General features: G+C 33.5%; 1 protein-coding gene across 4 annotated transcripts in view; it reads right to left on the bottom strand.

The window, feature by feature from the left end:
• The window catches only part of LOC149793542 (uncharacterized), a 69,968-nt gene that overhangs the window by 29,882 nt on the left and 24,763 nt on the right, over positions 1-15,323 (bottom strand). For 2 of the 4 annotated variants that reach the window (XM_089967515.1, XM_089967516.1), the window contains 4 exons: positions 13,708-14,025; positions 13,248-13,387; positions 12,546-12,738; positions 20-154 (listed from right to left, as the gene is read on the bottom strand). In XM_089967515.1, coding sequence (XP_089823641.1) covers positions 20-154; positions 12,546-12,738; positions 13,248-13,387; positions 13,708-14,025 — 786 coding nt within the window. The remainder of the gene's footprint in view (positions 1-19; positions 155-12,545; positions 12,739-13,247; positions 13,388-13,707; positions 14,026-15,323) is intronic. The other 2 variants (XM_089967518.1, XM_089967517.1) reach the window with 1 other exon arrangement.

Here is a 15,323-nt window from a genome sequence, read left to right on the forward strand (position 1 = left end):
ATTTCCGTTATAATCTTACCTAATATTTTCATTGCTCTGCACGATACGACTGAAACAATTGCTGCCACAGAACTAGCTATTACACAGGTCACCAACATAATGAAACCGCGAGGATCTTGCGGACTACCCCACTCTGTAACAACGCCGCGGGTGACTAAAAGATTAAATGCATATAGAAATTAAATATTAAATTTCAAAAATAAAAAATATTAAAAATAAACACTACATTAGGACCATTGCATTTGCGTTATGAAACTTTTAGATAAGGTATCTCGTTTAACTGATGCAACGAGTTGCAAACAAGATTTATCAGTATATTAAACGGGTATGGTCTTCGAAAATATAATTTTTACTAACTCCACAAATGCACAATTAAAATATTACAAAGTTGGTAACCCATAATTTTAACACGAAGTATTCGCTGAGAAATGTACAAGTATATTTTGTGAATTTAAAATTTCTGGGTCGACATAGTTCAAAACCTTTTGTCACGAGGATCACTTTCCCTTCACAATTGCTGTACATGGTTACTCCTAAATGGTCTTAAACGATTTAACAGGAAAAGCAAAACTAAACAGTTTTGTAAAATTCAAAAATAAATTAATTCTCTCAGTTAATATTTAAGAGAAAGTACATTACTGTGAAATAAATCCCAAAGTATAACATGTGCTCTATAACAAGTCCAAAAGCAGAGAATTTTCCAAACGAATTATAATCTGCTGATGCACGAATAGCTTTGAAGTTGACAACGTCTTATGGTATCAAAGAGATATAATCCAACATTCTTTAAATGAACTAACAATAATCTCAGATCCTGTTTTAGTTCAAAATACCAATTGGCATTTTCTAATTCTTCTTACTAATGTAAATAAATAAATTCTCTCCAAATAAACCTGAACACACCTAAGATGATTCCGCAAAAGCTGATATTAAAATAGGAAAGAATAATTGTGATGAGAGCAACCTTTATAGCCGCCAATTGCTCAATACAATGACAATGATGTAGAGAGAGAATTTTCACTTCAATTAAAGTTTCACGTTTTGAACCTCCTAAGGTCAAAAGGTGATATAAACACGTTTACAGATGTATTCTTAAATTGCAACAAACACTCATGGACACATGTTAGTTATTTAAATATGTCGTTTGAAAATGAAGATTATTATAATTCACAACCTATATTCGTGGTTATAAGGTAAGCACACACATATATATAAAATAACATCACAAAAATGTATTTAAAAAGCGGTAATAATTGTATGAAGATATAGATCAATATTTGTCTACCACACGACAGGAATAAAAAATAGATATCTTGCCTGTTTGTTTCAAGTGTAAACATTATTTAACTGATTTTTGACATTTTATGAGAGTTACGTTTTCATCATACGTAATGCCATACATCATTATACTGTTTGTAGAAATGAATGTCTTGAAGAATTTTTGCAAGCAGGAAGCAAGTTGATCCTTAACCTGTGAAGTCAATATCTCGATGGAAACATCTACTTGGTTTTGCCGGTAATGAATGACGAAACATGTTCATGGTTTCAAAGGTTCATAACAATTATGCTAGACCGTCTTATGGTCGTTTGCTCGTACCATGTCTTAACCCTAAATTTGAAGGCAAACATGTTTTTTGGCAATATAAAGTATCCATAGGTCCAATGGTATTATTTACAAACGAAGAAGAAAATGTATATGTGTCGGCAAACAGATAGAGACGTTATCTGCTTAAAGTCGATTATTTTCTGCTCGTTGAGGTACTTTTTCTGAATAGGATAACATCGCCTTATTTGGAAAATAACGTTGCATTTACAATATAAACCGTTGATATATTTGTGTTAGCTCATATCACGGACGGAAATAATAACACTTACAAAGACAGATCACAAAACGCAGCATTTATATAATAACTTATTAGTAACTAATCAATCTTAATGAAAAGCCTAAACATATAAACCAAGCGATAGTATATAATGTTATATTTTGAAGCCATTAATTGGTTGCTTATAGACGAACGTCTCGATAACACTATGAAAATAGTCTTTTATGAAGTTCCACCCTGAGTTTATGCTTTCGTGGCATAATAATGCCAACAATTAACATTTGCCAAGTCTTAGAACAAGAACACGTTTCCAAAAATGTATTTATGTCTGATACAAATCCATTATTCCATACCTTCCCGATTGTATGATTTTGCCTGATCCACCAACCACTTCAATCACGCAATCATTAAAATCTATTTGCAAATATGCTGATTTATTAAAACATCAAAATATAAAGTGTTGGTGTCATACAATGCAGATTCTGTTTCTAGTTATTCAAGTACATTTGTACGGCAACTGTATTCCACAAAACCTTTACGCTCACTACATGCTAAATCATATCCTATTACATCCATATACTGTTATTGTTTGATTAACTACAATCAAGTGTATGAATAGTATCTGAAAAATCAGTGCAATGGATAATAGAATCGCCCGTTTAACTACAAAATGTTTTTACATTAAATGCAGATAAGCATTACGGTAAACATTTATATTATGAATATTCTAATCGTTTGGTTGCTTTAGAGCATCCCAAGCGTTATAAGAGAACATCAGAAAAACAGAGACATAAAGGACCGTACATTAAATGCAGGGTGGCTACCTGCACATTAAACCTGCAAAAAGGAGAATAATTTCCAAAAGAAAGGTTTCTATGCAAATTAAACATAATCACCATGGTAACGTCAATCATACAAGTAGAATATTGCATACATTTATACATACACAATCAAAATCTCTAAAATTATCTAAATAATGTACATATTGGGGCACTGGTACGAAAACCCAATCCAAATAGACGTAAGGCTCATCCGGAACATAGTCCTGCATTCGTCGAATAATGTACCAGAATCATGATACAATGCCGGACCATTATTTAAGACCAAGTCATATAACCAACACTAGTTGGTCATAAGGTATCCATTCACTAAACATCCTTGGGGCAATTACTTTGAGAAATATTAATGCTTAAACCATAGTTAAAGTTTTCATAATGTTTGGTACACTTGTAGGCTTTCCAAAAACCTGTCAAGTCTCATCAAGAATTTCGTTTTATGTATTTATGTTCCAAGACGGAATGCAATACATTGACATTAGATTGATTCAACCACTATTAAAGGCATATCGAATTGGATAGATTTCATCAAATTTTGAAGAATATAGTTCAGTCATATTCCTTTGATATAAGAAAGATTGGAATTTCTTATGGCATTACTGTTGATGGATGTTATTGATTCAGTTCGATAATCATTGGTCTGTACCCCTTTTGAGATAGACTTTTACATACTGTCATTGAACCATTCAAGTTATTAAAAGAGAAACGTTTTTCAACTGCAGATTCAGAAAGAAATCTTCCTGAGTATGATTTCAAAATGCTTATCTACACGTTTCTTGTTTTATGGTTTATGTACCAGATTTGTTACGCCTCATCAATACTATTAGTGATGGCTTTTGCATATTCCACTGTTGGATCATGGTCTAGTGTTTGGTAGAACCTATTGTCATTTAGTTGTCTATTTTCTTCACTGATATAGTCGTCCCTGTTCATAACGATCACAGCGGAACCCTTATATGCAGCTTAATTATGATGTCCGTTCTGCTCTTCAGTTAGTGTGGGATATTTGTTTTTTCCTTTGTCAAATTAGAGTATCTGTTAGTTTGTTTGATGTGTATGGAACTGTCGTTTTCAACTGAGTTGACAACGGCTTCTAAATTTGGAACTGAGCTTTGTGGTGGGGTCCAGTTTTCTTTCTTACTGAATATGGGTGGATCGCAGCTTATATGTTCCTCTAATGTATATATTGGCTGCATGGGAAACTAGAACTGTAGACAATCCACCCACACACTTCCTAGTCTAACTCCTGCATCTTGTCCTAAAACTTAATAACTTTGAATTTAGGTAAGAAACCTACCTCCAAATTAATTGAACCGCAGTGGGTACAAAATGGCTCCTTCGTACGCTAATATTTGTTATGGGAGAACTGGCGTGTCAACATTTTGCATCGATTTAACATACACCATACCAGTGGTTAAAATTTATTGATGAGATAGAAATGAAGTGGCAGTATGGAAGAGAAAGTCTGGATGATTTTATATCAAAGGCAAACAACTTCCATCCCTCAATAAAATTGACGGCATAAATCTCCAAATCAAACCACGTCTTTCTGGATATTGGAACCATACTGGTAGAAAACATACTCCATATATGAAACCTACTCCAAGCCAACCGACAAACACCAATATCTCCTCCCAAGCAACTGTCATCCAAAACACTGCATTAGGAACATACCATATAACCAGGTAATGAGAATATGCAGTATTTGCTCGACGATGAAACATTCCTTAAAAGGTCTGAAGAGATATATAAACATTTAATTTACATAAGCTACGACAAAGACCTGATTACGGAGGCAACATAAAGGGTTAAACAAACAAACCGCGATGACCTACTCAACTATGGAAAGAAGGAAAAGGCTGGTCAGATACCATTTATTCCCAGCTACCATCCAAACAACCCCCAAAGTATGCAAAATCATCGGGAAACATTGGCCTATCGTGGAAGCGTCTCACGCACTAAAGTTAATCCTCCAAAACAAACCAGTAGTCGCCTACTGGAGACCAGAAAACCTCAAGGACATCGTAATCAGGGCGAAGCTAACGCCAATCACTAGTAAAGACCACCCAAGTGAATATGGCGCCTGTGGCGATAGAAGGTCCAAAACCTGTTAACGTATGATAGAGACAAGGACATTTCATAGTACTATGACTAGAGAAACTTATACATACATGGTCCAAATGAAACGTGCAAAACAAAGAATGTAATTTATCTCATCACATGTAAGATCTGTAGCCTTCCGTATGTCGAACAAACTGAGAAGCTACACAACATGACCAACCTTCATGGATCTGTTCGGACGAAAAAGAAGCTTTACAGAAGCCCGGTCGCAGAACACTTATGCTCCCCTGGACACACGTTCAGTGATGTAACACTTATTGCTAAAAATAGATGTCGTTATGGCTCATCAATTTCTTGGTCAATATAACTATGTTCCATTATCAGCAATAAGCTGAAATAAGGTAGTTGACGCATAATATAGTTGAAAGGTTGAATTCCTGAAGAAAGAGCCATGCAACGATTCGCAAACGCAACGGTTTTTTTTATGTTTTATTTGTTTGTTTTGTCTGTTTTCTTTTCGCCTTTGAAAAAAACTATTAAAGGGTCGAAAGCGCTCAGGCTAGCTAGATGCTAGTTTCGCACTGTTCATTGTCGGATTGTTGCATTTATCTTAATCAATTCTATCTCTATCTTTATATGTATATTATATATATATATATATATATATATATATATATATATATATATATATATATATATATATATATATATATATATATATATATATATATATATATATATATATATATATATATGTATGTATGTATGTATATATACGACTATTCTCTTAAGAAAGCTTAACTGTAAAATTATTTATTTTTACTTTTGAGGGGATTGTTACGCATATCTAGGTTTACAATTTGACTTTTACTTGTGAATTCATGAATGAGGGCAGAGTTTCAACCTACCAGACATGTGTCATTTTTTAAGATATTTACTTAGATTCGCTATTAATATATGGGGATATCTCTGCAAAACTATATTGCCTACAAGAGTTGTCATAGTAGTATCTAGAATTTATGTTCAAGACCTGACCCTGTGCATGAATTAGATGGAATTTTTCATTCAAATTTACCACTATTCTGGGCATCATCTTGTAACAAATGATAGTCTGATATGAATAGAAGGGCAAGTACAATTCATTCCTGTTTTGAATTCAGTCTGTGGAATCATTTGCTTGTTTATTCGGATATAATCTGAGAGGAAATAATTATTTAAGTTATTAGTTAGAATGACTCTTTGAACAGAAACCCTATTTGGAATTAAGGAGGACTCATTTAAAAACGTTATGTTTTATATAACTGTGATACTTCAAGACTGTTCTCACATCGACACATTCAATAATCATGGTACGTCAAAACATACAAGCTTCTGTACTTATGTTCTCAATGTATAACCTTTTGGTTTGGGTGGATTTAATTCACGATACTGAACTGTTTTATCAATCTTCACCCTGTGTTGTAGGGAAAGCACATTTATTTATTTGTGCATTTTTTATAGAAATATAAATTATATTTCCATGACAGTTTGGTCGTGCGCGAGCTACTGTATTGCCTGACTCAACAGTGCAAAACGTCGCACATAGCCTCCTTTCACCAAGATAAGACTTCAATCTTTGGAATACATTTCATTTCAGGATACATTTTATAATCTAATAATTGTGTATGTACCTAACAGGGTGAGGGAATTCCACAATACTCAATAAGCAACCCAACGGTGGTGTATAATTATCTAGAAATAAATGTAGCTGTTTAAACAGTTAATTGTATGAGTGAGTAATCCATTAATTTCTCTGCTTTTGCCCATTTTATATCCAGTGTCGTGTCTGTCCAGGTGAGTTGATTATATTACACGTTATATTATAACATTGCTAAAACCTTATTAGTGATTTAACAACGTCTGTTACAGGGGTAAATTTGATTTCCATTTTATTCTAAAGCTTGATTCAATCAGTACGTTACTGACTTGTAAATTTTAAATTTAACATCACCCATGAACACACGGGTTTCGAACCATAAAATATAGGTATGTAGTGTGTGTTATGTGCGTGTGTGTGTGAGCGAGAGACAGTGTACAATACAAATATGCATGCCTGATAGAGAAAGAGAGTTAAAGAGCATGTCCATTCCGTGTTAACTTCATTGGAAAAAAACACCAAGGGGGATACGATTTGTGTCCAGTGAAATATCTGAGTTGCTGGCAGACCGGAAGTGTCAGAATGTTTTTCTCGTGCCCGCGCGTATGCGACGGATTTTCCTCCATTAAGAACAAACTATATTTGTATTATACAATCTCCCCTACAATTACTAATTCTGCATCTCAAAGGGTAATCATGTCATCAGATAAAAAATAGAATATGATGCAATTGACATTAATTCAGGGGTCGAATATGGCCAGGAGCCTATTCGGAGCACGCTGTTCTCATCTCATCACTACAACTAATGAACGCCATTCAAATGAAACGCTTCTTTGTGGAAATTTTTTGTGAGTTAGATAGTTTAAAGTTAAACACTGAAAAATGAAGGAACTTCTGTGGGATTTGATCTTTGACCACCACATGGGTTTGCCTCCCGGAACCGTTTTGTCTACTTCTTTACTCCCCCCCCCCTTATACACCAACAATCATTTGTTGATTAGCCTTTAATTACGGGTCCACTGTGAAAGAAGCGAATGAAACCAGTTTCCACGTTACATGATATTTCCCTACAGAAAGATAGTTCGTTAGTTACAGGCCTGTATGTTAACGGATGTTATGTAATTTGGATTATTAATTCCACTAATTTACACAAGATGCAACGTTCTTGTTTGTGAGCAATCCACTTAGTAATAGCGTCAAAGATAGAAATAAAAGATTAGTGTGACCTTGACATTTTAAGTGTCATGTACCTCAAGACCATTTACGAGGCAAAGCTCTGTAAATGTGGAAATTATGATGTGTAGTTATTTGAATAGTAACAAAAAAGAAAAATTAACTTTTACTTAAATGAATTCGATTTGTTTTAATTACTGTATTCCATTTCAGATCCAATTCGTGAAATAGCGTAATTAGGATGTACTCGAAAGATCCGATGAAGAGCTAATAGCAGTAAAAATACACAAACTAATGATGGTACAGTTGATTGTTATTGCCTACATACGGAATTCCAATCATAATAATTTAATTCATCTAAAGCATGGTGCAGCCACATAGAAGGATATATAATTCTTAAAGAATGCGTGTATGTGTGTGGGAGAGAGAGAGAGAGAGAGAGAGAGAGAGAGAGAGAGAGAGAAAGAGAGTTGTATAAATAAGCAAATGCTATCGTAGAGAGTGCATCTTTGTTAAAAACAGTAGGACCTAAACCACAAAATTTGCTTATTTAGCTAAGAATAGGAAACAAAGATTATCTAAGTGGCATGTGGAATTAAACTTCAACTGTCACCACAAGGTGTCGACCTTATGCATGCAACCAAGTTAATTTAAATACTTAAAAAACAAGATTGGAGCAACTGTTAAAGCTAAAATTCATCATCAATATTGTGGAACTAATTAACAATGCTAGTAACTATTATACATGTTATTTACTTCCAGTGACAGCGACATAATGCGTATCACCACACAAACACCCACACACATACACACACACACGCACACACACACACACACACACACACACACACACATACACACAAACACATATATATATGTGTGTGTGTATGTGTGTGTGTGTGTGTTTGTGTGGTGATACGTATTATATATCATATATATATATATATATATATATATATATATATATATATATATATATATATATATATATATATATATATATATATATATATATATATATATATATATATATAATCAATGATACAAAGTTCCAATAGCCTGTAAACAATATACGATAATTTTGGGGGTTACAAGGCATACATGTTGTAACATATTTAAACGCATTAATTGTGTTGTTGTTGTTCGTATTGGTTGTTTCTTAATCATATACAAATCCATTACTTTTAATTAAATATGGAAATGACCTTGTGACGATCGTAGCGAGATAGGGCGAAAATCCATGAAATGTAGAGGTATTGAACTTGGATTTTCGTTTGTGTTATACAACGATGTCTCTGGACGTAAGAATAATGGCACAAAATAAGTGAATCCGACAAAATGAGGAGAAAGAGAGAAAGAGAGAGAGGCTTTTGTGATTTGTATTTTTAAGGTAGCCTCAACGGTCACCAGTCATACTCTAACATGTTTCTTTTTATATCAGAATTGCATTACATGAATTAAAAAGGTTATACAAAAACATAAAACAATTTATCAAGTGTAAAGAAGAAATAGCATTTTAATTACTCCAAAATAGAGGTACACATCGCAGTTACTTCCACTTAGCTAGATGTCCAACCTAAAAAGGAAAACAACCGGAAATGACGTGCATATATCCACACAACACAAAATAATGCTTCTTGTTGTCGAAAATGCAACGTTTTAAACTATGGATAGTGATTATTTAGATAAAACTATTTTTTAAAATACTGTTCAGGCTTATATTGATACTGGTGCACGGCGCACTAGTTTGTGTCGTTTTCAAAAATATTTCATTGTCTCAATGTATTTTCAAAATCCCCGTTAATACACGTGAAAAGGAATCCATGCTGCCTTCTCTATGTCGGCCGCCTTTGCAAAAAAGAAAAAAAGAAAGTTGAACATTTATAAGAATCCAAAGGAACCATAGCTGGATTCATTTTGTCGGCCGAATTTAAAAAAAAAAAACAACCTGAGAGTTTGTTGCTTGCTCCCAGTTGTGTTTATGCATCACCCTGAATTCTATTTGTCTGCCATATGTACAGGGCCATAGAGAGCGATCACTGGTCCTGAGGTAAGAAACACACGGGCCTCTCCTAGTTCCTCTTCAAACAAAAGTGTTATTTTATAAAATTTAAAAGTGCTGTTCGGTCCGGGTTCACTTACGGGCCCGGGCCTTGGGGATATATCCCAGGTTGCCCCAACCGTTTTGTCGGCCTACAGATGTAATCATGATTGATACAAACTGGCATAAATGTTTGTGGGGTAAATATACAGCAATAACTAGCTTTAATAATAATTATGTAACCCATGCTAGAGAAAAGATTATCATTTGCACTCACAGTGAGTGTATTTTCAAATAATGATTTTTATCTGCCAGATACCTCCAATAATTAGCTTGGAAACAATAAAATCTAGGTCATTTTGCGCCTTGTAACGTATCATGCATGAACTGCATGTGCATTGAAACAATCGGGTGATAATCCAGTTTCATTTACGATTTTGTTATCTGACATAAGCGATACATACAACATTAAGGATGCATACGTCAGCCGGCATCTGCTACATGCATGGAGTTTGTGGATATATTGTTTTCTTTAATAAATTTCGCAACATGAAAAAGAAGGAATACATGATAACATTGCAAGGTTAGTTTAGTTTATTTTATTTTGAAGTAAGTGTTTCGTTTGTATATTGTATTTTACCGTGCAGTGGGGCAGGCAGAAATTCAACACATACTTATTTCTTTGCTTAAGGCATGGGACATATATCTTGCTGTAAAACGTCATAAGTTCTGGAACAGGAGAGTATTTCATTGCGCCCTGATATATACGGTAAATAAGGTATGACTGATTCTACAGAGTTGTACATCTATAAATAATAAACGTCCCGGAGTAAAACCGGATATTTATATTTTTAAATTCTTTCGAGTTCATATTGCCTATAATAATGATCAATAAAGAGTTTGAGCAAAGTCTACAGTAAGCACGTTCTACAAGTATTATGATTAATTAAAACATTAATATTTTACATCTGCAGTAACATTACTGTATTGTGATGCTTTATTTGACTATTTTAGTTAGCCTCTTTCGTTCCCTGTTCTAATATGCACTATAGAGCTTTCTAGAGGATTTAGGAGGATTTAGAAATTTCCGATCCTTCACATTATTCGATTCACATCTTCAATCCACTTTTTCTAGTAAACAGCGTGTTTCGGAAAAAAGAATGAACCCTTTTGTCTTATAATCACTCTTTTGGTTACATCCATATGTAACACAGTTCACAATATTTGCTGTGCAAAAGCACGATTTTAAGATATATGACATAGACATTTAAGAAGGGAAATTAAACACTCGGATGTCTTTTATTGATAAAAAGTATAAATGTACGTCAAATCCATTTTTTGCACGCGGAAACTACCGATTGGTAACGTAGATTACCGAATAAAGTTTTCATTTAAAAAAGCGGATTTTTAAGTCTGATTAAACATTTGTATGGTGTGTATACGAAACAGATGTGTTTCTTATGACTATAATACTTTAACAAGTTTGTGCAATACTGGCGGCCAGTGACCTTTAACAATTTTTCAGTCATACCGCTACTGTGTCTGCAGTGTGGCAGTTACAATGTTCTATTTCGTATGAGAGAGAGAATGAATGTCATGGCTAATTAGTAGTATTGTTTATTAAGTAAAAAATATTAAGTTAGATAAACTGTAAATATATTAAATAGTTTAACTACCTCTTGTTCGTTTGTTATTTTGCTAGTTTGTACATTACACTTATTTCCTTGCTCCAGAACGTGAATGAGTGAGAGTTGGTAGTGCTATATTTTCTTAATTAAACCAATTGTACATGCATACATCATAACTGTGTATTATATTCATTTAATTAAACTGAAGAAAAATAAAAACTCAAAAAAGAAATCAAACAAAATATCAATATGCAAAGGTGATTGTGAATATCCACAAAACTACATTTTGTAGCGGACTCTCGGCAGGGATATCAGGAGTTCATTAACTCTGTCAATATACCTGAAGTAAATCTTAACTGCGCTCAAAAGGCAATTATGTGTATTTCTGTTTAACAAAAAATGAAATATATGTGTAGTCTATAAATTGTAACACTGATATACCATTAGCTGTATATATATATATATATATATATATATATATATATATATATATATATATATATATATATATATATATATATATATATGTATGTATGTATATATATATGTGTGTGTGTGTGTATGTGTATGTGAGTGCGTGTATGAAGAATTATTTATAAAATAATTATATTAACAATGTTTGAAATCGGAAAACTTGTGTGTTGGGTCGATTATTATTATTTCAATATTATTATTAATTAATGATGATAATAATTTAGTGTGTATTATAATGAAATACGCCTTATCCACGCCTTTATCAACCTTTCGTCCATATTAACCTCGTGGTGAATTATAATTCTTTCGTAAACATATTTCCACGGTAAGTGGAACATAACTAATGTCGCTTCGTATCGGTCGATATAGGCACTGGAGTGAGATGCTTACATAATGGGTATTGCTCACCAGAAACAGTGATGGTAAATTCGTCCTCACGGTTTATGATTTGAATTCACCGAATATCTCTTGAAAGGAGCCTACCTTCAGGGGCGGTAACAACAGTCATCAAACAGCCCTATAGGTGAGAGTTAAGAGAAATTTGTCTAGTGGTATTGCTCACCAGAATCAGTGATTGTAAATTCGTGCTCGCGGTTTATGATTTTGAATTCACCGAAGGGCTGTTGAAAGGAGCCTACCTTCAGGGTCGGTGACATAAGCTATCGAAAAGCTCTATAGGTGAGAGTTAAGATAACTTTGTCTGGTGAGTGAGATAAGACAGAAAAATGTATACATTTATTATAGATATATATCCCATTAATATATTTTGACTTTTCGATTTATGTTTTTTTTTCTGGTTTTGTTTGTATTTCTACAGCAACTATGTAAGATAATAATTTGTCTTGTCACTTTGTTAAATACTTTGTTAAATACCTTTAGTTGTGTCTGAGTCGTTCTCCAGTGTATTGTTGTTGGTTTCAGACGAACGTTCCTTAGAGCTGAGAGAAAAAGACGAACAGAACCGATGGCAATCATCGGCAGAACAATTCATGGCTTTTCCTTGCGGACAGCAAAGTATTTCTGTATCGTTGAACGACGAATCGATCTCTATAATATTTCCTTCTGCCTGTCATAAAGGAGATAACACGCAAATTTCAACCAATCTACGTATATTTTATACATATATTTATATAACACATGTAAATGTGATTTAATGTAATGTATAACGTTCTGTTTAGTTTTCGTCCGTGGTGCTGTACAAATGCACAAATATAGAAATAAATTTAAGTAATGACGCTGAGTCGCAACCTTTGGATTTTTAATAGTAACGATGAAAATCCTAGGGTAACAAACCAGATAAATAAGGATTACCTCTTGAAAGAACCATTAAAATAATAAGCCGTGCATATTGACATATTGATGTGATGTAGTGTGTTTACTGGATTTATCAATAAGGAGTTTAAATGTTTTTTCCATTTTATTTTATTTTTATATTGTATTATATATAACAATGAGAAATTTTAGCAAGCATATACAACTCTATGCAAGTAAAATCACAAATGTTGTTTGCTATGAATAAGCAGCGAAGACTAATTTGCACATATTTCATTTTATAATGATACATTTTCAACATACCAAAGGTTCGAATGTTTTGCTTCTTTTCCATACTGCTGACATATGTGGTTTTCCACAGCCTGATGGCGAAATATCACAAGCGAGTTTCCAGTTATCTCCTGCAAAACGAATCTTGACCATGCACATGTCTGTTGGTGGTTCTGTATAAATTAATAGTGTATTATATTACAGATATTGTCACATAAATGTCACACAATATACGAAGATTTATCAACATATTGATAATTGTATTTTCGTGATCGAATATCACATTTTGTCGGTTTAATTTGACCAAAGGAAACTGGAATTGTCTTTCCATGAATATAGTTACAAATGACTTGACTATGCAGTTTGATTGTTATCGATCCATCCAGCCGGGCGCTTTGTTAAGCTTAAATGCTTTCGTGAATTGAAGATAATCTACAAAAAATAAACAAACCAATATTTGGAAGCAAAAGCAAACACTTAGTATGTTGCTTACCTGAGACCTGGAGGACAATACTTTGCATGCTTTCGCTCGTGGACCAGTAAAGCACAGGAAGTAATGTAAAAGTTCCCTCGTCATCTAGGGATATATTTTTCAGGAGAATCCCTGATTCTCCGAATCTCTGAATTCTATCCAGATAGGCAGGTTCTACTTTAAATTCATCTTTATCTGACACGATGCAAATTAATATGTCGTTGAAATACCACTCCAGTAATCTTATCTTCTTTCCGTTTAGATCGAATTCCCAATTCAGGACCAACGTTTGTCCTCTGCAAGCATTCAACACCCTGTGTTCCGTAATCCATCGTAGTTCTAAGTGAAAGAAAAATAAATGATCTATCTTTCGAAACTGTAATATATTTCTGTCAACAATTTCTTTACTCAGTATTGATGAACAAATAAATATATCTTTTCAGATGAGGGCATGAAGGCAAAACAAACTTTTCTCATTGTTCCCATCAGGTCATTGTTTGACTGATGCGAGTATCAAATTGTAGAGTCGTACATGGTCATTTAAAAACCTACCCTCCTCAGATTTGCAATCGTATACATTGTGCACAGAAAGATTATATGCAAAAACATGAACTACTTTTGTTTGCAACATTGATTTACTTTTAGACAGAAATAAATCACCGAACGTTTGTCTAAACATTGCTGCCTTATACTCTCAAATAAACCTCATTTTAAAGCTATTACGTTTTGAAATATTAAGCAGAATTACTTCGGATGAAGACTATCTTTGTATAGAACAAATAATAATTTAGTGCAATGAAGTATACTCATATAACTTTCAGGATCTTTTAACTTTACTTTTCTTTACTTGCATGTACATTTCATGTTTATAGATATTCACTATGTATAATATCTAATTTATGACTTTGAGCGTGAGCTTTATTTTCGTGCTCAAACGCCTTCGAAGTTAAAGATCCTGACGATATCTATGTTCAGAAACTTTAATCGCATCAAGAGTCAATCGATATCTATATAACACTAGATGTCGAAAAAGCAGGTTCCTTATGTAAGCCACATGTTAAAAATCAAACTAACCACTTTTACAAAATCAAACCGAGTGAAAATAATTCCTCAGGTCATTATCATGAACCGCTTTGACGCGCTACCAAATAACTTCATGTAAGAGTCGATGACCCTTTGCTAGCAAAGATTAGGCTTCATATTCTGCCTCTGTGTGAAGAGGCTGCTAAAAAAAACTATGAATCCAGGAGTATTTTTTTGATGGACATCGCTAATATGTTGATAGAACTGAAACACAATTGGACTAATAACAATTAAAATTATCATAACTGGGTTTTTACGAAAGTTATAGTTGTTACATAATCACTCATATTGTCATAAGTCCGAAGGAATAAGGATTAATTCTTATAAACGGCAAAATACTAGATTAGATACCAAAAGACAGTATTTCCTTTACCGTACCTTGTAAAGATGATGGGCAGTATTGTGTATACAGTTAAGAACATTTATGACAACTGGATTAAAATTTGTAACGTAGAAGAATTTTAAAATAAAATATGCTAATAGAGATACGACGGCCAGAATCATGCCTCACCCACGGTAAGCTAAAAATATGCAGTTATTGTTTCAATCCAGTT

The sequence above is a fragment of the Sinohyriopsis cumingii genome, chromosome 8 (genome assembly GCF_028554795.1).
Source record: "Sinohyriopsis cumingii isolate HCF-2022 chromosome 8, ASM2855479v2, whole genome shotgun sequence".
Lineage (NCBI taxonomy): Eukaryota > Metazoa > Mollusca > Bivalvia > Unionida > Unionidae > Sinohyriopsis > Sinohyriopsis cumingii.